The 27,682-nt window shown below is 35.4% G+C and overlaps 1 protein-coding gene across 1 annotated transcript in view; it reads right to left on the bottom strand.

Annotated features, from left to right (window-relative positions):
* The window catches only part of galntl6 (polypeptide N-acetylgalactosaminyltransferase like 6), a 211,814-nt gene that overhangs the window by 142,744 nt on the left and 41,388 nt on the right, over positions 1-27,682 (bottom strand). Inside the window, exons 3-5 of the mRNA XM_051116816.1 lie at positions 19,784-19,892; positions 12,186-12,324; positions 3,488-3,654 (exon numbers count right to left, since the gene is read on the bottom strand). Coding sequence (XP_050972773.1) covers positions 3,488-3,654; positions 12,186-12,324; positions 19,784-19,892 — 415 coding nt within the window. The remainder of the gene's footprint in view (positions 1-3,487; positions 3,655-12,185; positions 12,325-19,783; positions 19,893-27,682) is intronic.

Here is a 27,682-nt window from a genome sequence, read left to right on the forward strand (position 1 = left end):
CTTTAGTCTGAGTGAAATGTAACTACTAAATCATTTTTTCAGTACTGGAAAGCTAATTCATTTTTTTCTGTATACTGGCAAATGAAATTGCCTCTCATTGCTAGAGGACTGAGGAAACCGACAAACGTTTGTTACAGAAAAAAAGCAATATGTCTGGCAAAAAATTATCTTTAAACTCTTTAAACCACATAAATGACTCATACAAGCACTGGACGGATACACAGGAGATTTAGTGTGTTGTTGTTTTTTTTCAATGAAGGATCTGCTTTCAAATGACTGCAACAGGATGCCAGAAGTCTGACATTTTCTCTGCTTTGAGAGTTCATTGCTAGTCTTGCTTTAGGTCAAAAATCTGTTGAGAGGGAATCTGTGTCTCATATGAGCTCATCATCAACAAGTAATGACCAATAAGCTTGCAGTGATTAGCATAACAGAGTTTGTCTCTTTTATACACACATAACCACAGAGCCCTGCAGATGTACAGTGTTCATGCCAACTGGCCTTACATTGATTAACAACACTGTATTACAATATATGAAGAGGCCAACACAGACAACAAATCTGTGTTATTAAAAAAAAAAATTGTTTATCATCATAAGCCAAACAAGGCAAGATGCCTCTTAGTCTAATGGCAGCTCATTTCAGCTGGACATGAGTATCGTAATGGGAACAGAGCAGGCCAGAATGAAGTACACGCTCACAATTGTGCTCTCCCGTTATTCCTCTACAGGAGTGATGCATGCCCAGCTGTGAGATGGAATGCTATTGGCTGAGATGCCTTGTAGTACAGAGGGGCATTGTATGGTGGGATGGTCTCACTGATTTATTGCGTGAGGTATTGGATGCTGTTCCAAAAGACAGAGTATTTGGCGCTATAGTGTTCAACAGCATGCTATCCGTGTGTTTCCAAGCCGAGACGTGATCCTGATGGATCTAACTGCATTCCACTACCAAAAGTGCTGCAATGAGTGGAATGTGTTATACCTTCTACATACCATGAACAATAAGACTATAAAGACAAAGACTAACACAATAATATGTTGTGTGTGTGTGTATATATACACTACCGTTCAAAAGTTTGGGGTCAGTACATTTTTATTGTTTCTTTTTTTTTTTAAGAAATTAATACTTTTATTCACCAAGGATGTATTAAGTTAATAATTAAAAGTTTATTAAAAGTTAATAATAAATAATTTACATTGTTATAAAATATTTATATTTTGAATAAACACTGTACTTTTTAAACTTGTTATTCATGAAAGAATCCTGAAAAAAAAAAAAATAAAAATCACAGGTTCCAAAAAATATTTGGCAGCACAACTGTTGATATTATCCAACATTGATCATTCTAATAATAAATCCGCATATTAAAATGATTTCTGAAGGATCATGTGACACTTAAGACTGGAGTAACAGCTGATAAAAATTCAGCTTTTCATCACAGGAATAAATTCTATTTTAAAGTATGTTAAAATAAAAAAACATTATTTTATATTGTAAAAACATTTTGCAATATTACTGTTTTTTTTCTATATTTTTAATCAAATAAATGCAGCCTTGATGAGCATAAGAGACTTCTTTAAAGACTATTACAAGTCTTACTGACACCAAACTTTTGAACGGTAGTGTATATATATATATATATATATATATATATATATGTATATATATGTCTTGGCGGAATAGATCTGCTACACTGCTGTGGCAAAGCAAGTATCGAGACTGCCAATACATCCACAAATATGCTGCTGTGAGCATGTAGGAAATACTGCTGCTGCACGTATAACATACATGAAATCACCCCATAGCAGATCTATACAGGTGGAGCTGGGGAAGGTGGAGGGTTTCTGAAGTGTGCCGCAACTGATACAGCAAACACTAGCCGAGTATTTTAATGTTAAGCAGCAAGCTCACTGGCTGCTGATATGAACAGAAACCAATCAGAATGTGAATAGGGATGCCATTATATCAGACTAGAGTTAGAACACTGACGTTCAAAAGTTTGGGATCAGTATGAATTTTTTTGTTTTTTAAAGATGATTCTTAAGCTCATCAAATGCATTTATTTGATCCAAAAAAAACCAGTAATATTGTGAAATATTATTTCAGTGTGAAATAACTCTTTTCTATGTGAATATATTTTAAAATGTAATTTATTCCTGTGAAGCAAAGCTGAATTTTCAGCATCATTACTCTAGTTTTCTGTTTCACATGATCCTTCCGAAATCATATGTTGATTTATTATCAATGTTAAAAACAATTGTGCTGATTAATATTTTGTTGGAACATATAACTTCTTTCAGGATTTCAATAAATACATAAATAATAAATAAAAAGTTAAAAAGAACAGCATTTTGAAATAAATTAATACTTTTATTCATCAAGGATGTGTTGAATTGATAGGAAGTGATAGCAAATGCTTATATTGTTGGAAAAGATTTCTATTTTGAATAAATGCTGTTCTTTTAAACTTTTTATTCATCAAAGAATCCTAAAAAAAGTATCTCAGGTTCCAAAAAAATACTAAGCAGCACAACTGTTTCCAACATTGATAATAAAAGTAATAAATCAGTATATTAGAATGATTTCTAAAATATCATGTGACACTAAAGACTGGAGTAGTGGCTGATGAAAATTCAGGTTTGCATCACAGAAATAAATTCTATTTTAAAATATATTAAAACAGAAAACCATTTTTTTAAACTCTAACAATATTTCACAATATTACTGTTTTTTTCTGTATTTTTGATCAAGTAAATGCAGCCTTGATGAGCATATGAGAATTCTTTAAAAATCTTTATATATATATATATATATATATATATATATATGTGTGTGTATATATACGAAGCTGTCACCTGAGGGACAGTTTGTGTTTAAAAGGAACATTTATATTTATATAAATGTATATATATGTATATTTTGTATATGTTGATGTCCATGTAAATTATAGGAAAAATGTTAAATTAGCCTTACCAAAACATAGTCCAACAAATATGTAGTGGAAGACATTTGATCATCTATGTGACAAAAGTACTGAAAAAAAGAGAACGAAAGAAAGAACGAAAGAACGAAAGAACGAAAGAAAGAAAGAAAGAAAGAAAGAAAGAAAGAAAGAAAACTGCCAATGTGAATTCTACTGTGATAGAGGTATATTGGGCACGGTTAGAGGTATAACATTGGACACTGTTAGCAAACCAATCTAGTTTCAATAAGAGAGACAAAAGTGCTCCTACCAGTTGAACAAACACACAGTTGTGCCATTGTAATTTTCATTCAATGGTCATTCTGTTTCCAATAACTGACAAAGCCCAGTCTACCTCTCCAAATGACCAAAAACCCTTTTTTTGTTGCACTCAAGCACTCAGTGCTGCCAAAGCTGCATTCAAAATTCATTTTGAGCAGCTAATGCACAAAGACACCAGAAACTGCCCTGATGTCAAGCAGATGCTCTGAGAGAAATAGAAAGAACAGCTCTGCCACTTACCTCTGTCACTGTAGTCGTCTACAAGTATGATCTCTGCGATCAGGTGGTCAGGTGTGCGGTTGGTGATACTGTGGATGGTTCTGAGCAGAGAGGACCAGCCTTCGTTATGGAACGGGATGATAATACTGGTGTTTGGGAGGTTTTCAAGATACAGCTTCTGCTTACAGCTACAGAAATGAAAGAAAGCGAGAAAGAGTGAGATTGAGAGAGAGCCAGACAAACACTACTGTATCTACTTATGCTTTATATAAAATGCTTGATCGGCGCATCAACGTATAATCCACATATTGTAAGACACTTAACGAACACTCCCAGCATCACGTAAGCCTTTTCAGAACAATGATGTGTGAAATACAAATCTTGTCGCTTATTGCACTAGATCTTGCCAAACTGTAAAAACATTATTTGAAAACAAAAGGACCTGCATGGGCCGCCCCAACGCCGTGGGCAACAGCGACGGAGCTCAGATCATAAATCAATGTTTTGAGAGGTCCTTCAGTCCCAGTACGCTCATAAAGCATTCAGAAATCTGCATGCTAATTGAGCTCCGACAAAGCCAGCACTGACAGATGAAGTGGCACTTTATGGCTCACACCGGTCTCTCTAATTCAGCAGCCTGACAAACTTGACAAGCCGGCCCTAATTCATACACCTCCATATAATAATCATTCTCAGGGTGCTGCATGGTTTATTAACATTTCACTTCCATGGCGGTGGAAAAAAATGACAGAAAACAAAAATACAGTATTGAGAGAACCACCATGGTGAACGAATGGATTCTGGAGAGGAGCCAGCCTCTAAAACAGCCCTGTCTGACCTGTCAGATCAGTCTACTAATGAAATACAGTTCAGAAAGAAAAAGGCACCCCATTTGCATAGTAATAGGCAGGCAGTGTCATGTGCATTACTGAAACATGCAACTGTCATGTCATATATTAAAGAATATTTATTTGCATGAAAACACCACAGTTCAGGATTTGGGCTATGGTATTTTGTGGAAAGAGAAGTGTGTTGTGCTCTAAAATCTAGAATCTTTTTTTTTTTTCATGTGTCACTGTTAGGATGATCTTTACAAGCCTTCATGCTAGAATCCATATTATATCTGATTAAAAGAACTTTTACATATAGGGTAAATACAAAAACATAAAACATATTTGTTTGTAAGAGGTATGTTTGTGTGATTTTTAAAGGAGAAGTCCACTACCAGAACAACAATTTAGAAATAATTTACTCACCCCCTTGTCATCCAAGATGTTCATGTCTTTCTGTCTTCAGTCGTAAAGAAATTATGGTTTTTGAGGAAAACATTTCAGGATTTTTCTGCATATAATGGACTTCACTGGTTCCCCTGAACTTGAACTTTCAAAATGCAGTTTAAATGCAGCTTCAAAGGGCTCTAAATGATCCCAGCCGAGGAAGAAGGGTCTTATCTAGTGAAACCATCAGTCATTGTTTTCAAAAAATAAAATTTGTATATTTTTTAAGCACAAAAGCTTGTGTAGCACACAAGCTTTTGAACGAATCTTTAATGTGACTCAGGAAGATTCATTTTGAACGAATCTTTAATGTGACTCGGGAAGAACGAGTCGTCTCGGGGAGTGATTAGTTCAGTCGCGCATGTGCAACATCCTATTAGGTTCTGTACTGGAATTAGTTCACCTGTTTTGATCGATCATTTAATCTGGCTGTCACGTGATGCTGATTTTGCTAAAATGAACGAAATGACTCAAAAAAAGATTTGTTTATTTTGCTAATCGAGACTCAAAGGTCCAAGTCGGTAAAATGATCCGAACTTCCCATCACTACTATGAATCACCTCTTCGAATCACCACAAGTGCATCGTCTGTGTACTCCGGCTCAAAAAGGTAGAGCATGGGGAAAAACATGTTATTTTCTCCAACAACTTCAGATTCGTCCGACATTGTTGTACCTTTTTGTTTGTAAATAGCATGTGACTTACTTGCACTTTCTTAGTCTTTGCATGTTCACTTTATAAACACTGGGTCTGTGGTTCCGCCTACGTTCCGCATGACCTTTCGACATGATTCAATAGTACGTGAACGTGCATCCCAGAGCCTGTGCTACACAAGATTTTTTTTTTTTTTTACATTTTTACACGAGAAATTTTTATTTTCCTAAAAAAATGACCGATCCTTTCTCTTAAATTGACAAGGGGCTGAGTAAATTATTTGTGAATTGTTGTTCTGGAAGTGGACTTCTCCTTCAATGTTTTTGAAAGCAGTCTCTTATGCTCATCAAGTTAAAAACTAAAAACTGTCATATTGTGAAATATTACTACAATTTTAAACAACTGTTTTCTATTTAAATACATTTTACAATGTAATTCATTCCTGTGATGCAAAGCTGAGCAGCCATTTCAGCAGCCATTACTCCAGTCTTCAGTGTTACATGATCCTGCAGAAATCATTCTAATACGCATATTTGCTGCTCAAGAAACATTTTCTAATATCAGTGTTGAAAACATTAGTGCTTTTGTGTGTGAAAACTTGAAATGTTTCTGTTTTTGCTTTGATTTGGTTGACCATGAAATCCTATTGATACATCTGAAGATATCTGTGTGTCTTCATGGCGCATTCTTAGGCTACATTCACACTGCGAACATCAGTGCTCAGTTTCAAATTTTGCTCAGATCTGATTCTATTTGTATAACACATAATGGTTCTGAACCGACGAACAGGGTTGTCATGTTTCCAAAACAAAATTTGCCCAATTGCTTCTCAAAACTAGTCCAAAACTAGTGCATTATGGGGGGTAAATATAGTGTTAGTGGGGTCGCTTCAACCAACATAGTTTAAAAACAACCTGCAGCAACAGTTAAAAAAGTAGCCAGATTCTGCTAGAAAAAACTGTGGACTTCCGCTGGAAAAAACTGTGGACTTGCCACCTACCAATGCGCTGTCATACGGAGTAAAAACACAGGACATAAAGTAAGTGATTATGTGTTTATTTATTGTGTGATCTGCCGCAGAAGCCAGTGAAATCATGCACAGGCAATATGAGATATAAAAAGAAGGATGTAACAGAAGAGAGCAGAGTTTTGAAACTTTTATGATACGAGCACCTGTGTTTTGTTTGTATATAGCAGAGGTTACCAGACCCGGTCCTGGAGGGCCGGTGTCCCTGCAGAGTTCAGCTCCAACCCTAATCAAACACACCTAAACCAGCTAATTAAGGTCTTACTAGGTATACTTGAAACCTCCAGGCAGGTATATTGAAGAAAGTTGGAGGTAAACTCTGCAGGACACCAGCCCTCCAGGAACAAGTCTGGTGACCACTGGTATAAAGAGATGCAATACTTATGAGTTCTGACACATCACTGTTCTTCTGACTACCTTTTGCAACTGTATTGATAGCTTTGGGCATGTAAAATCTGAACTGACTACCATGAGCACAGAATTGTGATCTAGAGAGACGTAAATGTCACATGAATTAATTGCAAAATATCTGACCTGTATCGGATTTAGTACAACATATGGAAGTGGCATAAATTAGAACTGAAAAGATTAGATTCCATGCAGATTGTGATTCACACTGTCATGAGAAAAAAAAGATCTGAATCATGTGAGCAAAAAAAAAAAAAAAAAGATTACGGCCACATTTGCCTGCAGTGGGAACGTAATTCAAATTTTTGTTCGTTTAGCTGTTCACATTTTTGTTTTAAATGTGGGCAATATCAGAATTCCAGTGTGAACAGATTATGGTTCTGAACTGACCCGCATGAGCAAAAGAACAATACAAACAGGGTTGCCAGGTTTTCAAAACAAAATCCACCCAATTGCTTTTCAAAGCTAGTCCAAAACTAGCCCAATCTGTGGGGTAAATATAGCATTAGTGGGGTCACTTCAAACAACGGATTTGAAAAAAAACCTGTGGCAACAGTGAAAAAGTAAATGTGCTGTCATACAGAAGTAAACAAAGAGGACATTAAGTAAGCGATTATGTTTATTTATTGTATGATCTGCCACAGAAGCTGTGAAATTATGCACAGGCAGTATGAAAAATAAAGACAAGGATGTGACAGAAGAGAGCAGTTTTGAAACATTTATGATACGAGCCCTTGTGTTTTGCTTATATATATGAAGAAGTAATACTTATGAGTTCTGACACAGCACTGTACTTCTGACTACCTTTTGCAACTGTCTTGATATATTTGGCTAAGTAAAATCTTTGAAGCAACTCCCATGAGCACATAATCATGATCTAGAGTGACGTAAAAATGCATGAATTCCGATATGACTGTTCAGACTGTGGTCGCTTTGCAAAACATCTGACCTGTATCGGATTTAGTACTATATCTCTAAGTGGCACAATTTGGAATTGAAAGAATAGATTCCATGCGGTTTGTGCCGTTCACACTGTCTTGAAAAAAACAGATCTGAGTCACGTGAGCAAAAAAAAAAAAATGGATTTGGGCCACATCTGCCTGCAGTGTGAACGCAGCGGTTCCATTCTTATCTGACCAACAGATGTTTTAGTGTTTGTATTGGTTATCAGACCTCCTTTAGTACACCTCTTAATTGTGTTCCACAGGTCTCAATCCATGGGCCGGTATTGTTCACCCTGTACAAGCTACCTTTGGCTTCCATTTTGAACAAATATAGAGTATCCTTTCATCTATATGCTGACTCAGATCTATTTTCCTTTAAAGCATAATGATAAAAATGGTTTACAAAACCACTGTTAAGAACAACTTAAGCCTTGGCTCTCTGTCCTGTAGGATCATAACTTAAAATTTGACAAACAGATCAGTGCTATTGTAAAATCATGCTTTTTCATCTTCGTCAACTTTCTAAAGTGAAACCCTTTTTCATCACATAACTTCCAAACAGTGATTCATGGTTTTGTAACAAATTGTTTAGATTACTGTAATTCACTTTATTATGGTGTTTGTCAGTCTTCCCTCTCCCATCTACAGCTAGTGCAAAATACTATTGTTTGTTTATAAAGCCCTCAACAATTTGGCCCCTCAGTAAACATTTGGCCCCACTTCTAAAACACTGAGATTCAGTGATCTCTGTCTACTTATCGTGCCTAGATCTAGATTTAAAAAAGGTGATCGCTTGATTATCGTTGTGTTCTAAATAATCTTGTTTTATTTCATTTTTAGGTTTTATTCTATTCTGTACAGCACTTTGCCCAACCTTGGTTGTTTTTAATGTGTTTTATAAAAAAATATTGTATTGTTCTGTTATTCAAAAGACTATGTGTGTTTTTAAACCTCTCAGCCATTTTTTACTTGAGAAAGCATGGAATCTGTCCAATTTTTTTCTGCTTGTTGTTAGCACAAACTGAAGCTGCAGCAGCATCTGTGTATCTCTCTGTTACCTGCATTAAAAGTGAATACACGGGCATGCTGGCTTTCGCATTGAGACAGTTATTCACATTCTGTCTGTTGGCAGGTTCCACACTGAGCGCCACAGGCTTTTATAAGGGATGTAAATAAAAGCCCCACACCAGGCTCCTCACCGGAACACTGTCTGCAGTGCTTGAAAGGGGTTTACACAACTTTACAGCTAACAGCAGGCGAGCAACAGGCAAACTTTTTCACTAAGAAGATGCAGAGAATATTCTCTAACCTTGTAACTGCACTAAAAACATGCTTTAAAGACTTCATATTCGTTCACATTATCAAAGCCTGGAAGCTTGGCAAGCCAGCAGATGCTTAAATGGACCTTCAGCCTGTTCAGGGAGAATAAATTATATTTTAGTTATCGACATCCCTGTAACGAATCGGTCCTTCTTCAGACACTGACTCTTTGGTGCATGAGTTATACAGAGATTTGTTCTTGCCAAGGGAAAATCCATGGCAGTGGAGACATTCAAGGGAAGGTAATGGTGCAGAGCCTTCTGAGAACAATTAACGATCAATCCATCAAGGAGCTCATTTAGATGGAAGTGTGAAACCAGACCTTCTCCTTCAAATACTGCTAAATAGATAGACTGTGAACCACACTAATGTCTCTTTTTTTGGCTTTATGCTTTGATACTGATGATCATGCGCTGTCATTTGTGCTAGAAAATGTTCTTGAGAATCAATTTTTCTCTAACTTCAAAATATGAAACAGTACCATCCAAAACTTTTGTGTTATTAACTCTGCAGGCTGCATTTATTTGATCAAAAATACAGTTAAAACTGTAATATTATGAAACATTATTACAATTTAAAAAGAACTACTTTCTATTTAAATATATATACATTTAATATATTTTCATATATATTTTAAGTACATTTATATTTATTTAATTCCTGTGATGTAAAGCAATTTTTTAGCAGTCTTCAGTGTCACATGATCCTTTAGAAATTATTCTAATATGACAATTTGCTGCTCCGAAAACAGTTGAAAACAGTTACGCTGCTTAATATCTTTGTAGAACTCTGATAGATTTTTTTTCCAACATGGAGTGTTTACATAAAGTACTCAGACATTTTTATTTACAATAATATTTTGTATATACAATTCATATTTAATGTAACTAGGGATACAGAAATGAAGTGAGTCATATTTGACTCATCTAAATATACTGTCTCCCATGAGTCAAACCACCATAAAACAAATAAGCTTTTATTAGGTTTCTGATATGACTGCAGTCTTCATCTCTGCAGTCTTCATGCGTCTAGATGATTTTAAACAATTTTCAAAAGACATGCTTATTTACTGAAAAACTTTTGAAAAACTTTAATAATGGAAAAAATACTAAGTATACTAACATCTTCAGGTAACTTACCCTTATCTTTAAAGGGATAGTTCACTCAAAAAATGACAATTCTGTCATTAATTACTCACCCTCATGTTGTTCCAAACCTGTGAGACCTTCATTCATCTTCAGAACACAAATTGAGATTTTTTTAATGAAATCTGAGAGCTTTCTAGACAACAATGCAACTACCACGTTCAAGGCCCAGAAAGGTAGTAAGGATATCAATAAAATAGTCCATGTGACATCAGTAGTTCAGTCTTAATTGCATAAAGCTACGAGAATACTTCCTGTGCGCAAGAAAACAAAATAACGACTTTATTCAACAATTTCTTCTCTTCTATACAAGTCATCAAAAATATCTTAATTTGTCTTCCAAAGATTCCAAGAATGAAAGTCTTACAGGCTTGGAACGACATGAGGGTGAGTAATTAATGACCAGAGATGTATAAAGTACTAGAGACCCAGACTTGAGTAAAAGTACAAGTGCTCTATCAAAAAAGTGACTTGAGTAGAAGTTGAAGTGCTCTTTAAGCACCATACTTAAGTGGAAGTACTGAAGTATTCAACATTTTTTGTACTTAAGTATTGCAAGTAGTTTATTTTAAAATTTACTACTCATATATTGAAAGTAAAAGTACAAGTATTGTGTTATGTAGTTATTAAAGAAAGCAGTCAAAAGACATCATATATATATATATATATATATATATTGTTTTGTTTATTTTAAATATCTTTTTGTGTCAAACAGTCAAACAGGTTTGAAACAACGTTATGAAAAGAATACCTAAATTGTGCCTTTTTTCTCCACAGCTGATTCCCTTCTTAAACTAGTGTGCATCATATATATATATGATGGGTCAAAAACACCATTCAGCGTGACAGCCTTTATCATAGCCAGCTATTTAACGTTAAGTGAACATCGCAGCATGTTATGAACGTGCGTACCTAACGTTAGTTAACTTATCTAGCGCTTAGGGATAGCTCAAACTGCTGTGTTTTGTGTATTATATTATTTTTAACTTACCTTGATATGTTTCTTCAAATTTGACGGTGAATTTTTGAAGGCCATTATTTCGCAATCTTTCGGGAGGCAGAGTAAGCACTTCATTCTATATGAATTGTCTTTCACTCAAATGCAAACATGGACTCTAAATAGGGCCACGGGTGGTCTTCTTTCTCATCGCCACAATCAGTTGAAAGGAGGAGTTGAAGGAGGAATTTCTGGGTTTTCCATGTCAAAAACTAAAGTGCTCTCAATGCAGGCAGGCAGTGCTGTCTTCTTTGATCGTCTGATTCGCTCAATGATGAGCCAGCTTATTCAAACCTGTGACAGAGCCATCTACTGCTCTGGCAGTGATAATGTGCGTTTGGAATGATTCGTAACATTTTTATAATTGTAACGAGTAACGATGCAGCACATATAAAATCTATCGGAGTAAAAGTATTAAACTCATCAAAAATATGTACTGAAGTAAAAGTGGAAGTAGGAGAAAAAAACAATACTCCAGTAGAGTACAGATACGGCCTTTTAGTACTTAAGTACAGTAGTGAAGTAGTTCTACTTCGTTACTATACATCTCTGTTAATGACAGAATTTAAATTTTTGGGTAAACTGTACCTTTAAGAAATTTATGGGGTTTTACAGTCATAATTTTATTGACAATATCTTGATGGTCAGAAGATCTCAAACATTTTAAAAAGCTAAAACAAAAAAAGATACAGTTATTCCTGCTCTTCTTTGTTTTTATGGTATATGACAGCAAAAGGTGTGCAAACAAAAAACCTATCAGCCTTGAAATCACTAAGCTAATTAATCCTAATTAGATTAATTCCTCATTTAGGACAAAACCGTTAATTAAAACACATTTTGTAAGTACGGCCCGCCACGGATCGTTAAAACGCTGATGTCTAGCTCAAGCTGTGCAGCTCTGGAGGCTGGTTACTGTGTGAACATGCTGTGAAAATCAGCTCTACTCACTTTGGATGTCTGATGTCAGGAAGGGAGCGGTCCAGAGCGATATTGTTGCTGACGTAGATGTTGAAGCCATTCTCTTTGTATACTGAGTCATCACACTCATCTTCTGCGAGCGGGTACGGTTTCCCATGCTCCCCTTTTCCTGAAACAGATGCAGTCAGACATCAGCAACCATGCTGAGCACAGCCAAGATGTTGACAAGGTGGGCATGTGTGTACTAACAATGACCATGCACCACTCCAAAGATAGAAAGCACTGCTGTGAGAACTGACAATTTATTTTATTATTATTTTATAAGTGAATAGCTGAAACAACTTAACCAATGAGCCTGGCCTTTCCCTGAATGCTGACCACACATACTCCAGTATGAAGGCTCAACATGCTGACTGAGTTGCTGGCTCTGCAGTGTACATTATGGTCTCAGCCGCTTCCCACTGTGTCTGTCTGTCACAGTTGACGGAAATCCCACTTATCAGTACTTAATGGAATATTCAAATAAAAATTCTAATTCTGAAATCCACTCCTATGTAATTCTGATCCTAATGCCTTCTCCTGTGGACTACAAAAAGAGTTATTCTGCAGTATTTTCTGCTTTTTTCCATACAACAAAAATGTATTGTAACTATGGCCATAGTGCTTGGCTATTTCAATTTCGCATGCAATGTATTTTTCAAATGCCATAATCTATTAATAGAGAGAACTAGAGGGAATTCTATTAATTCCATACCCTTCTTACTAATGGTTGTAAATAATGCATGTGAATACTAAAGTGCAAAAGTAAACACTATTGAAGAGTTTTTGCTTATTGACCAAACCAGATGCTTCAGAAGGAAAAAATCATGCATTAAGAGCCAGGGGTGAAAACTTTTGAACAACTTTTGTTTCCCAAAAGACAAAATAAGTAAAATTTACCCTGAACTTCAAAACGTTTTCATCACCCAGCTCTTAATGCATCATGTTTCCTTTTGAAGCATCAGTGAGCGTTTGAACTTTCAGTGTGGAAAGTACATACAGTTATTGTTGGAAAGGGTTCAAATACACAAAAATTCAGAATAATAATAATAATAAAAAAAAAAACTAAGAATTTGTGGGGCCTGAAGGATTTTTCTGAAGAACAGCAGGCAGTTTAACTGTTCAGAACAAACAACTATAACTTAAAACAAAACAAAACACAGCTGTGAATCATTCAGGTGACAACTGTAATAAGAATCAAGTGTATGTAAACTTTTGAACATTTTCATTTTTATAAATTCAACTATTATTTTCTCTTGTAGACTATATGTAAACATCTTTTATGTGAAATATCTTATTCAGGTCAGTACTAAATAAAAAAATAACATACATTTTGTATGATTCCTCTTATTTTGGTAAAATAATTAACATTTTGCAGATTCTACGAGGTATATGTAAACTTTTGACTTCACCTGTATTTTTGCACAATAGTAGCAGTACTAATACTACTACTACTAAATGTATTAATGCATTATTTTTGAGGAATATACCACCATTTTTATCCATGTTTTAATTTAAACAGCATGTAATTTTTAATGTGATTACATTTTGAAAGATTAATTAATTGGTTAGTTTTATAAATTGATTTGATTACTGCTGTTTTAACAGTAAATCTGTATTTGACTTTACAATGATTTTATATGTACTCCTGACACTATAATAAGGCACATTTTAAATTCTGTAAAACATTTTTTCCCTACAGGTAAAGAAAGCTCATGTGAGCTTTAAATGTCATAAGGGTGGGAAGATGAGAGTTATCCCTTTAAAAGTGCTAAAACAAGTCTCAAGCTGTCTGAAGCAGTGCATAGCATTTCAGTTTTTAGAAGACGTGCACCCTTTGATAAAACATGAGAATAAGTGCTGTAGTAGCAATGTAGGTTGCACAGTATCATTTCATTAGAAACTATTCTACTTTAAATGGTTTTCTTATGTCCTGAGTAGGTAATTGACCGATCAGTGCCACTAATATCTCCCTGAGAACAGCTGCTTGCCTGAATCATTAAACAACATTTTATCCTCTCCTGAATGTTTAAATGCCAAATGGATACTGAAACCTAGCATCCCAAAAACACGTATGCACACATGCTTTTGCCATGTTCTTCCAAAAGAAAATATTAAATATGGCACATATTTCAGAGAACACTATTCCAAAATTGTTAAAAGCTGTCTATTAATGTAGTTTTGAATTACTTGGAACCAAAGGGCTTACTGACATTATTAATATAAACTAATATTTCATATCTAAGCTAAACAGTCTACAGAGTGCTGATAGCAACATTCACTCATTTACCTGCACAGGAGAATTAAAACTGATCAAAATGTTAATTACTTCTCATGCTGCCGCTTTAACTTCCCCACTGAAAATAGGATATTTATACAGAAAGTACTGGATTTTCCTACCATTCCAGCTTTCATTTTCATATTCCTATGAGGAATTTTCTCATGACAGACTGAAGTCAACACCAAACCACTATCCTACCAATGTAATTAATGCATTCCGACAGATCTTTTGTCTGATCTACAAAAAAACATTCTGGCTGAGAACAGAAAATTCAATGCAGGAGACTTTCTTTGATCTACACAAAATAGAAAGTTTTCAAAACAAAACAACACATAAGGGGGTCTTTGTCTTTTTTGTCAAATGCATCTATTGATATTTTCATCATATTTTGATGTCACTTGACAAGGAAAAAAAATGCAACAAAATAACACACACACATAAAAAAGGGCTGTTGTGATGTTATTATTATGTAAACACCCAATTTTACCAGAATTAGAGAAAACTCATGACAGTACCATCTCTTGGATATTAAGTGAGAATTATATATACACATTATATATATTGTTTGATAGGAGTGCAATATTCTAGTGATATCAGAACTCCAACTGTTTCACCGTTTACGTTACTCAGCTTGCAGTATTTTAGACTTCAAATATGCGGTTTCTTAATAAAGATAACTTATATTTGAAATTCGCTTCGATATTTTCTGAGATGTAAGCTCAGGATGTCAGTGGCCGTTCAGAGCTCATGAACCTGGTGAGAGCAGCCTTACCCTGGCCAGATCTTCTGGAATTTCCCACTGGCTTTGATGTCTCAATAGTGGTTAAACATGAGATATAATTCGTTCTAGGTAAATTTAACGGGCACTCTTTGGTATATTAGATGTATTATTTGTTCCTGAGCAAACAGTTTTGGCTGAGGGCAAAATCTCATCACATTATATTTTATGTACATTTAATGCTGTATAGCAGTGTGCTGTCTTTGTACTTTTGACTGAATTGCCTAGCAGCTTTCATGAAGGCTGTTGTTGTTTACTAAATAAATAATATTTTATAAAAATAACAGTAGTATTTAATAATAATATTTAGTATTGGGAAACTGTATGTGCTTTCATGATGATTTTAGTTAAATTTTTAGTCAACTGCAAAGACTTTTATATTAAAAGAGACTAAAACAGGGTTGCAAACAAGTATTTTTACTTTTAACAACACCTTGTAAGACGCAGCCAACAAATGCACTAAGCAGCGCTTAAATTAAAGTATAGTATGAAAAAGATATCGCTTTCCTCAGTGGACAAATTAATGTTTTATTGTAAATATACGATTGAGCTGAAGAATGAATGCTGTTATAGATGCAGGTCATCACACTCGCTCAGCCCACCTTTCTCTCTCTCATAATAAACTACAGTGTATCAACATTCCTTTGTTATTAGCTCTAAAGTTAGTAAATTAGTAACAGAGGCCTGGGCTCAGCTGTTAAACTTTAAACTGAGATTTGAATCCATGGCAGAAGGAAGTAGTTTGCACAAAAGAGGGTTTTTAAAGTTGTTTCTTATGTATTTACACACTCGCGCCGTTAAACTGTTATTTAAAAGTAATATCACACAAGTAGCCGTGTGATATGCCTGTATACTGGCACGCTGCGATTACCTACGGCACTACTGCCTACAGCAATTTTGCAGAGTCCGCGGTTTTTCCACGAAATTGGGCTATTTTAACACTGTTGCAGTGGGTTGTTTTCATGTCCGTGGGTTGAAGCGATCCCAATAATGTGATGTTTAGCCCCTGGAATGCAATTTTTGCCAGGGGAATCCTGCTTATCAAAGGCTTATCATTGCATTTCATTAGAAGGGAAGATGCTCTTCAGTGTTGCTTTTTCAAATGGGGAGGCGTTTCCTCATCTTAGCACGTGAAATTAAGCAGCACACACACAGCAAATTTCAAGAGAAATAAAACAAGGAAATTATTTAAATACAAAACCGAAATACCTCAATTCACAAGCGCGTATTGAACCGTGGATGTCGTACCGAATGGTTTGATATTATATTGAGTATTGTGACATCCCTTATATATATATATATATATATATATATATAAGGGATGTCATATATATATATATATATATATATATATATATATATATATATATATATATATATATATATATATATATATATATATATATATATATATATATATATATATAAGCATGCCTTTGAAAGCTCTACTAATGAGGAGCACTCAGAATATTCCAGCAAAACAGATCAATAGGGGTCTGTATGTGTCAGTATGTATTGCATGCATGCATGCATGTATAAAATGTGTGTGTACATCCCTGATTATACTGTATGTACTGTATATATGTACGTAAATGTGTGTATTTGTGTGTATGTCTGTGTGCCTTATTCATTAAATATATACCTTTGGTGCATTTCAGCATAAAGTCATCTCTCTGTGACATGTGCATAATTACAATAACTTCACACCCACTCCTCTGGCATTTTCTGGCATGATAACGGAGTTAAACAAAACATTTAAATCATAATGCAAAATTACAGATTTTAATACTCCTACGCACAAGCCCTCAGTGTAACTGTGTACACGTGTTTGCCTCTTAAAAGCATTGAACAACAGCTCCATGCAGAGTTTATTATTGCTATCAGAACTTTTGGGGCAAAGCTTCAGAAAGCATTGCGGTTTTGATCCCTGACAGGCATGTGGATAGGAGAGGCAACAGATTTCTTTCAGCTGGTATAATTGCACAACAAGCAAAATACTGGTTCTGTATTGTATCAGGTAGACCTCTGTTCAGAGTCTACTCCTGAATTATTATAATGAGATGTAGCCTATATAACTTGGTAATTTTACACACCAAGATATCCACCCCTGAATAAGTGGTTTTTGAATGTCACTGTCATTGTGATTTAAAGGTCTCTGCATGCTGAGTTGAAGACAAGTAAAACCTAGCAATTACTTCTTCTGAATGTTAAATTATTCTGTGCCTAATAATATATTTATAGTGTTTACATATGTGCACATACATATTTCTATACTGTATATATGCATGCTTATATATTTCTGTTTGAAATTTGCAGTGCTATTCAAACATGCTTATGCTGGCTTCAAAGGACCAGCTGTCAAACTGGGTTGAGCAGTGCCACTGAGGCCTTTTTGTATGTTTCAGCGAGATTTACCAAAAAAAAAAACAAAAAACAAAAAACACCCCTTATCGTGCTGTAATCAATGAAAGACCCATTACTCTTTTCTGGCATTCATGTACTACCATCTCCAATGAACTAGATTCATGAAAAATTTGTGGGCTTTTTTTTTTATAATGAAGGCTGCTATCATAAGATTTGTCACCAACAGATGGTGTGCTCTGAAAGCCCTCTGATAGAATAGTGCAGCATGCTCCAACGTGATGGGTCAACACAGAACAGTTGGGCCGAGTGGGCCATATGCAGAAGGACGTGGTCCTGCCTGCAGGCGCCAGAAAAGCCATCCTCCCTCTAATCTGACAAATCTCCCTGCCTAATACAGTGACTTCTCTTTTTTTATTTTGTTTTTATTCCAAAGGGCTATAAAACAAGCCTTTTTCTGGGTACCTGCTTTCATACAGTTATCTGCAGCACACAATTATTTGCTATCCTGAGCACTCGCATTTAGCATCTGGGATTTAGGAGTATTTTCAAGTATCTGAAGTTAAAAATGATTTCTAATGTAAAAGCCCTGCAATGTCAAAAGGCATTCATCCGAAAAATGCAGGCCCTAAAAAGCCATTTAGAAAATAAAGGTGGAATTTAAAAGCTACTAAAGCACAAAAGCACTATTTATATTAAAGGGGTCATGAAATGAAGTTTCAGAGTTTTTAAAATATTTCTAGATATTAGTTTGCAAAGTTTTTTGCACCAAAAAAGGTCCAATATTTGAAAAATGATCATTTTTCAAATATAAAATGGGGTTGAAGCCTAGTTTTGTTGGGCTAGTTTTGAGTAGCAATTAGGTGGGTCTTGTGAAAACCTAGCAACCCTGAGCATGTTGCTTTATATTTTCGAGCCCAAAATAGACTGCAACAATTGCAAAGGTTAAGTGTGGTAACTGCTTTTGGTATACAGTTTTCTGTACACAGTTTTAAAAATACCACAATTATGGTTGCGTTACAAAAGATGTTCCATATACACAGGTATGTACTGATTTTATTAGCAACACCTAAACATTGATATGCATGGTGTCTTTGAGCAAGATTAAAAATAAATATTCTTTGCTGTGTCGCCTCCAAGGACAAACTACTTGGCGCTGCCATATCTTTCAATAAAAGATGGTTTGAAAAAACTGAAGCATGTTTATAATAATTCACAAAAATCTATTTTCTAAATCTATTCTATTGTGAAATGTGAAGAACAAATGAAAACTTTATCTTTTAGTAGCTCAAGTCATTAAAAATAAAGTTCAGCCTAATGTTTGCTTTAGGAAGGCTATGGAAAGTTTTCTAAGGCAACTTTTTTTTTTTGAACCTGACTTTCCTGAATATGCATTTGTACTGTAGAAGTTTTTCATTCAGATGCAAAATTTTCAAATGAATCACACAACGTCTTATACTAATGTTCGTGCTTGTCAAATTACTAGTATTTGTGCTATTATTTAACACCCCAAAAATGATGTGTTAAAGCAGGCGGCTATTTGCACTGCTCTTGGTCAGTAGCACTGCTCATTATGGAAATAAGATGTTATGTCTGTTTTCTTTAATGCGCACCTTGTCAGTAAATCAACCACAGATTTTTTCTTTCCTATCGACGCTTTTATGGAATTGCGCTCTAACGCTAATTTGCCCTGTTTAGTAAATCTAGCACTAAGAGTGTCCAAAAACCATATCCTGTCGAGCACCTTGGGTCATCCTTGAAACCCGGAAGGAATTTGCTGAATAAAATAAACACCAAAGTAAGCACCTTGACAGCCATTTATATCCTTAACTGCCGAGGACCTAATGCAGCTAAAATTTAACACCGCAAAAAGACACCCTTACATTATTAACCAGCCGTAAATTCAGACGGATCAATAAAGTCTCTTTAGCCACAGGGGCAACCAGTTGATTTACACAGACAGCTTGGCAGGGGTTCTAAAATAATGTCCTACCCTAAATGAAAGCCATAAAGAAAACGTCATCATCATCAAATCATTCCTCTTTAGTCTGGCTGATGTCCTTTATGCTGTGATAATGTGAGGTTTGCATATGCTTCGAGAGGAACAAGTATCAATTATATGAAAGAAAAGGCCTATTCTGAAATATTCAGTGGATTTAGTGCCCGTACCAACACGTTGGCTGTCTTTCCTGATGCTTTCGTTGTCATGCCAGTCTCTTCTTCTCAAACCATCTGTCCAGGTGTAAATGTGTCCATCATTTAAGCCCAGTGGGAAGCCCTGTGGAGAATATTCAGACAAGATATTTAGATAAAATCAAGCCAAATAGACAAATACAACATTATGAGAGGTAATTTAACTTCAATGTCCAATAACTCCCTGAGGTACCTTGTTCACCCCAAATTGTCCTATAATGTATTGATTAAAACTTCGTTGTTTGAAGACACATTCAATTGGATGAAATCAGTGTAGCCAGCAACTTAAAGGAGAAGTTCACTTCTAAAACAAAGATTCACATATAATGTACTCAGCTCCATGTCATCCACGATGTTCATGTCTTTCTTTCTTCAGTCGTAAAGAAATTATGTTTTTTCTCCATATAATGGACTGCTATGGTGCCCCGATTTTGAACTTCCAAAATGCAGTTTAAATGTGGCTTCAAACCATCCCAGCTGAGGAAGAAGGGTCTTATCTAGCGAAACAATAATATAATATATTATATAATATTTTTTTAATTTTCATTAAAAAAACGCTCGTCTTGCCTTGCTCTCCGTGAACTCTGTATTCTGACTCAAGACAGTTAGGGTATGTTGAAAAACTCCAATCGTGTTTTCTCCCTCAACTTCAAAAATCATTTCAAAATCATCCTACATCGCTGCAGAAGTACCGACTGAGACTAGTCTATTATATGGAGAAAAACGCTGAATTTTTTTCCTCAAAAAACAATTTCTTTACGACTGAAGAAAGAAAGACATGAACATCTTGGATGACAAGGGGGTGAGTACATTATTGTGAATAATGTACATTGTGAATCTTTGTTTTGGAAATGGACTTCTTCTTTAATAACCAGAAAGCTTTCCAATCTGATTCGTAAACATCATACAAAACATTCCAGCCAAAGGCAAAATTCTCCTTCAGATTTGATCAGCTGCAAGAAAAGTCGCAGTTTCCTTGTGTGTCTATGTTGTTCGGGGTGCAACACTTAATCTTTTGAGTAATCGCACACGCACGGTGCATATTTGCCGTCCTGGTTCGACGTCCATCTAGGATTTTTCAAACTCAAGAGAACAGAATTGGTGCCAACCTTCATTTCCATCATGCCAGCACAGCATGTCATATTTTTTTCCTGGTGGATTCTTCTAATTTGGGAACGAAAAAGCATCTCAAAATGATCATGTGGAGGGGTAAGAGGCGTGCAGCAGACAGAGCTTGTTTAAGTGCAGCAATGTGCTCCAGTGTTGTACCGACGCCTCTTCTATTTGCGCAATAGGCATTTACAGGATGTAAAAAGTGGAGCTCTAGAAGGTCTAAGAGGCCCCATTTGATCTACAATTTACCCATTCTCACAGATAGACCCCTGATAACAGCTCTTTTCACTGGCGGCGGGTGCTAATGCACTGGGGATGCACTAGAACGAATAGTTTTGATGAAAGCAATGAGAGATGGATTCAGGACGCCATGCTTCCGACATACATGTGGAACAAGTCTACATGCCTTTTAGCCCTCTGTCTTTGTGCATGGAAATGCTTCAGGTAAGCAAAATGGAAATGACAGAGACTATTCACTCAAAATTAATCTGGCGAAAAAGACACAGAGATTTTTAGGGAAATGATTTAGAGTGCTACTTAGCAGAGTGGATTATGGGAGGCAGGTGCTTGGATTCCAGTAGCAGCTCTGAGGATTTGGGAGGCTTTTTCCACTGTGTTTGTGAATAATTTAAAAACAAAAGCATTGCTTTATTAAGGCCTCAGAGAGTTTCTGAGGAAAAAATTAGGAACGCAAGCACATCCGAGTTTGTCAAAGGGGAATTTCACCAGAAGAATGTGACATCGACTTGACAATCGCAAAAAGAGAACTGCTGGCAGCAATGTTGGATATCACTCTCCCACAGGGATGCAGAGCCTTCTGACGGCAAGACTTTGTGGCAGAGCAAGGGTGGAGCTTTCCGAGGTTATAAATGTAATGCTTGACTTAAGTTTGCTGTGAGTAATTTGCATGTAGGCCTCATCCCAAACGACACCCTCAGCCTTTGCGGTTCTCCCTCTGAGTCCACAGTAAATGGTAAATCAATGCAGCATAAACTGCCAGGTTGTAGCCTTAGCCTAGAAAAAACAACACTGCATGAAATTAACAATGTGCACTAATCATGTAAAATCCAGAAAAATATGTTTTTAAATAAATCATTCATAGTCAGTAGTGCTTGGGATTGACCTGTCTGAGCCATGTTATTTCCATTCACTAAAATTAGATGACATTTTTATAAGAGTAAAATATGATGAAATGGTGACTAAGCACATGAACTGTAAAAAAAAAAGGAAAAATTATTCCTGACCACAACTGTGCCATTTTGTACAGCTGTACAGAATAGGACAAAATAATCACATAATTGTTTAATGCATAAGTCAGCATAAAAAAACTGCACTGTAAAAAAAAATCTGTAAATTATACAGCTGTGGTTGCCGGAATTTTACCGTCAAAATATGGTAGCAACATTTTAGGTTTACGGTTTTAAGTTAAATTTACAGTTAAATACCGTAATTTCATTAAAGGGGTCATCGGATGCCCATTTTCCACAAGTTGATATGATTCTTTAGGGTCTTAATGAAAAGTCTATAATATACTTTGGTTAAAAATTCTCAATGGTAGTGTAAAACAACACCCTTTTTACCTTGCCAAAATCAGCTCTGCAAAAATCATCTCATTCTGGTTGAGGCTGCTTTAAATGCAAATGAGCTCTGCTCGCCCCGCCCCTCTCTTCTCTCTGTGATGTGACAAGTCTGTTTACTTTAGCTGCATTTAGCCGCGTTTAGTGCTAAACTTGCTAACTAGCACGTTATTAGTAAAGACGATCGCACAGATTCATAAAAAAACCCTTATACTCACTTCTGCTGTAAGTGAAGCTGGATCACAAATGATTTGCGCAAACATAGACAGATATATGTAGATCTGGAGGCTCATTCCCTTCACAAACAAACATAATCTACTGCATCTTCAGCCGCTCAGATGTCGGGAGTAAATGACGACCACTATGTTCATTATTACATCCAGCAACACAACACCTCAGTCTGAGATATTCTTGTCTAATTTACATCACTGCTCCGGCATTGAAACAAAGAGGGCGGACTGTTACAACTGATCAACTATTGTGGGAGCGGCCTCTGTCGGTGTGACGCCACAATGACAGGCATCTGAGAATGGCTCGATTTGAAAAAGGGGATATTATTTTTACAGATTCATTTAAAACCACTCCATGGATTTTTATCATTATAGGGTAGATTTGTACATACACTGCCAACACATATTAATGTTCAAACAGCATATAAAAGTGAACTTGGCATGATATTAACTGATATAATGTTATTATACCAACCTATTAAGATACTGAAATCTGTTTTGTACCGCTGTAATACACTGATAACCACCAAATGCAGGTGGTGATGAGAAAGTCACATGATAAACCAAAGCCCATCACAAGCAGCTTTTAAATATTACGTATATAGAAGGTGCACATTGTCATTTACTAAACACTAAACACCATCATGGTAACACACATGAAACTGAAATAATGGAAAAAACATTCATTTACCAACATTAGGTGTAACATTCAACCCGAATGTACAACACTGATAAGAAAAAACTAAGAAGAAACATAGTTATTTCAGCAAAAAAACATAAAATTTGAAATGTAACGCAGGGAATTCTGGAAATGTCAATTTACAGTTATTCACTGTAAATTATACGTTCTTTTTCTACTTCCGAAAACAGTATATTACTGTACAATTACATGTCATGTCCAATACAGTTTTTCACCATACATAGGGGAATTTACCGTTTTTACTGTAGCATTTTTACAGTCTTTTACCGTTAAATTTACAGAAATTTTTTACTGATTAAGGTCAACTGATTAAAGTTTCTTTTTGAGAAGTGCTACACTTGACTGATATAAACATACAATAAGAATATGTGGCTAACCCCCCCCCCCCACCAAAAATGAAGGATTCAAACCCACAGGCCTCAGTTTGGCTTTGCAAAGCCACAACACATATTTCTCTGTGTCCTGTTTATAACTCAATCTTACAAAACGACAGTATTCAGTTACATTCTTCATTTATGATGGCCTACATCTGGGGCCAAAGGACGCTGTCTCTCCTCAGGAACTAGACATATTAAAAATATGGGGAAGACATTGGATGTAGAAAAACGCACAGCAGTCCAGTGTTTTTAATTTTCTTCCTGTGTTCCAGAACAGTGAGGTTAGCAGCAATTTACCAGACACGGAAAAGCTTTGAAAATAAGGTGTTTTAGACGTTCAAAGTAGAAACTGACTATTTTCTGACATTGTTTGCAATTAACTAATAAAAGATGCAATTTACTAATTGCAAGTGTTAGTAATAAAAGTGTCAAATTATTGACTACTGTAGAGTAACATTGTAAATAAATATTTCACCCTCCTTTCTTTCATTCTTTTTGTCTTCATCTTTCTATTCTGGATATTATTTTATTCTCTTAGCATATTGATCTGCTTTACAACAGTTTCTGGAAGGCACCAGTAAACATAATGTAGATTACAGTAAAATGACTCTGAACTAAGTCTCCTGAATTTCCCCATTCTTGCCACACAGGAGTTTTCTGGCAGGCCATCAAGCTCTGCTTTCCTCACATTGATTACAGTAAATTTAGCAATTACTGACTCAGTCCAGACTGAAGTAGGCTGGCTCACGGCACAATGTGCTGCCTAATTAAAAGCGGTCAACAAAGCGCAGTGGTGGATGTCGCCTTCAAAAGCGTCACTGCCTTAAATATTCAATTCATATGGCTGCTCCAAAACAGAATCATGTGGGAGGAGTGTCACTGTTCCCGAGTACAAAGACAAATCAAACCAAAGAGATTTGGAAGAGATAACACAGCTTTCTTTCTTTCTTTCTTTCTTATTAACACTTCTGAAGAACATGTTCGTTTTAGCTATTTTTATTAAAATCGATTAATTTTCATTACAATTAACTGATTATATATTTAAAATTACAATTAGAGCTGTCACCATAAACTACTCCTGAAAAGGAAGAGAATTGCTTTTGGGTCACTGTTTACATTTTCATTTTTATTTTATTTATCTGTTTTAAATTTAAACATCAACTAAAAATTTGATTGTAATGAAATTACAGCCATGTCTATTGCTTACATGTTTTGGTTTTTCATTCTGCTAAGGCCAGTGAGATGCAATGTTTATATGTAAAACTGTGATTTAAAAAATACTGAGACTTGTTTTTCTATCTCTCAGGATGTCAAATGCTAAAAAAAGTATAAGTGACAACAAAGGAAAGACTTCTGTCTGACACATACATAGACCAACAATTTACAAACAGACTCAACATAAGAACACATTCTTCTGGAACAAATAATTTCCACAGATTGTTTGAAATGACATGAGAGTAAATGACAATATATTTATATTTATTCTCATTAGTTTGTGTATTTTGCCTTCATTTAGTTCTTTGTCTTGTGTTGTTGGTACTGTCACTGTCAAAGAAATCCTACAATATTCTCTGTTCATTTGGATTACAGTTTTTTTTTTTTTTTTTTTTTTACAGTTGCTAGGACACATTGCTCAATAATTAAGTCATTTAAAAAAAAAAAAAAAAAACTCTTCACACAGTTCTCCTTACCAAATTTCAACTTGGCACAGCAGTTAATTTCACATTTAAAATGCACTAAAACTACCAAACACTTCATACATGTCTCAAATCAACTTATTCTTCCATAAAACTAGCAAAGTCTTTCAAGCAACAAACATACTTTATCACTCATAACACAATAACCTAAAAAACACTAACAGCAGGTAGCATTATACAATGTTTTCTTTTGTAAAATTTCTTTACAAAACAAGAATGATACTCTGTACATTTATAATTCACTGAAGTATGTTACACGGTCCATGTTTACATTATAGTACAAAATTATTCATTTTTTCCCTTTTGTATAGATGGTAAAGAACCTGAAAGACAAACACGTTCAAAATATTTTTTCTATAATGATGTTACTTTAGGAATGTTGCAAATTTCTGTCTTATTCATTTCTATACTGTGCTAGGATTTGAACTTAAGTTTAACAGTTTTGAAAACAGTATGTAAACGTGCAAACTGGCTTGTATATTACATAAAGTTTTGGTGGTGTTTGTGTTAAAGTGATAAAAGAATTTGTGTAATTTAACAGATGTTGTCAATGAATGCATTTTGTGCCAAAGCAGTGATAAATGATCCACAGTTTAACCCACATAGACTGATGTTTTGAGAGAGTTTTTTAAAAAAGTGACCCAAGTATTGAGAAATGTGGCCTAGCAATTGTAAAATAACTGTATCTTCACTGTTAAAAAACAAAAACACCCCAAGAAAATCTGCAAAATTTATGGTAAAAAAAAAAAAAAAAAACTGGCAGCTGTGGTTGCCAGAATTTTACCATAAAAAAATATGGTAGCAACATTTTAGGTTTACGGATTTAACTTAAATTTACATTTAAATACTATAATTTCATTAACTGATATAATGTTAACATACCAACCTATAGAAATACTGAAATCTGTTTTGTACCTTTGTAATACACTGATAACCACCAAAAGCAAGGGGTGATGAGAAAGTCACATGATGAACCACAAGCAGCTTTTAAATATTAACATATATAAAAGGTACACATATAGAAAAACACAAGTGTTTTTCACCGTATATAGTACTTACTGTTAATTAATTATTGGATTTTACTGTAGCATTTTTACAGTCTTTTACCATTAAAATCATTACCAAAAAACATTACCAAATAGGAAATTAACTGGAACCTGAATTGTTCTGTCATCATGTGATCTTGAGATTAAATATGGCATTCAAACATATTAAGGGTCTGGTTATTGAAGATGCAGTTGTATGAAAGACACTTGAGGAGAAACGGAATGGAAGCTGGTACAAACAATGAGATAAAAATGAAGTATAAATGAAAATGACTGTATAGTCAATTAGCATGAATAAACATGTGTCATTAAAGAACTATTTAATCCTAAACATAATAGCCATAATGCTTCGACTCCTTCTGCAACGCCACATTCAAATTCTCAGTCTGTAAATGAGGTGTGCAAGGTAAAGGCCTTTCTTTCAACCACACATTTGGCAAGCTTGTTCATACTGCAATTCTCTGCTGTTTTTCTCCTCCCTTTCCTCATCGCCCTTTCTCTTTTTCTACAGATAAGCAAGCAGATGTTTTATACACTGCCAACACCACTATCTAATTATGTCGTTTAGCAGCGCTGTCCAAAACCCCCATTGCCGGATCTCTTTTTCACAGCTTCCTCCTCAGAGCCGGTTTTCAATGTCCTGAGTCCTGTCTGTCAGCCGCCGCTCCTCTGCTGGCATTGTGATTGCTGGTGCTGTATGGGCTTTGTTTGATAAATAGAATTCCACTCTGAATGGCCTACAGTAGGCGTCAGCAGAGGTGAGACTGAACTAAGCGAGCTTCCATAAACAGGCACTGCTGATGAGGACAAGGATGGTTTAAATAAGCCTTTTGTGCAGCTGTCAGAGGCCATTCGATCAAGCTGGCTGATATTAGCGTGTGAATGCGTGCATATGTTAGAGTCAGAAGGCCGTGCATCTGAACATCACACAAAGTCAAGACATGAATCCAAGTATCATCAACAACGTCAAAGTAACATGTTCTGTTATGCACTGGGAGCTCAATTCTCCAAGGTTGTTTCTAAAGAATGAGAACAACAGTAACAAAAGAAGAAGAACTATCGACCTAAAAACATTGCATGTCCACTGCAGGATACATCATTATCTGAGAATATGGGCTCATCTCCAGTAGGAGCA

The sequence above is a fragment of the Labeo rohita genome, chromosome 1, assembly GCF_022985175.1.
Source record: "Labeo rohita strain BAU-BD-2019 chromosome 1, IGBB_LRoh.1.0, whole genome shotgun sequence".
In the NCBI taxonomy this organism is placed as follows: Eukaryota; Metazoa; Chordata; class Actinopteri; order Cypriniformes; family Cyprinidae; genus Labeo; species Labeo rohita.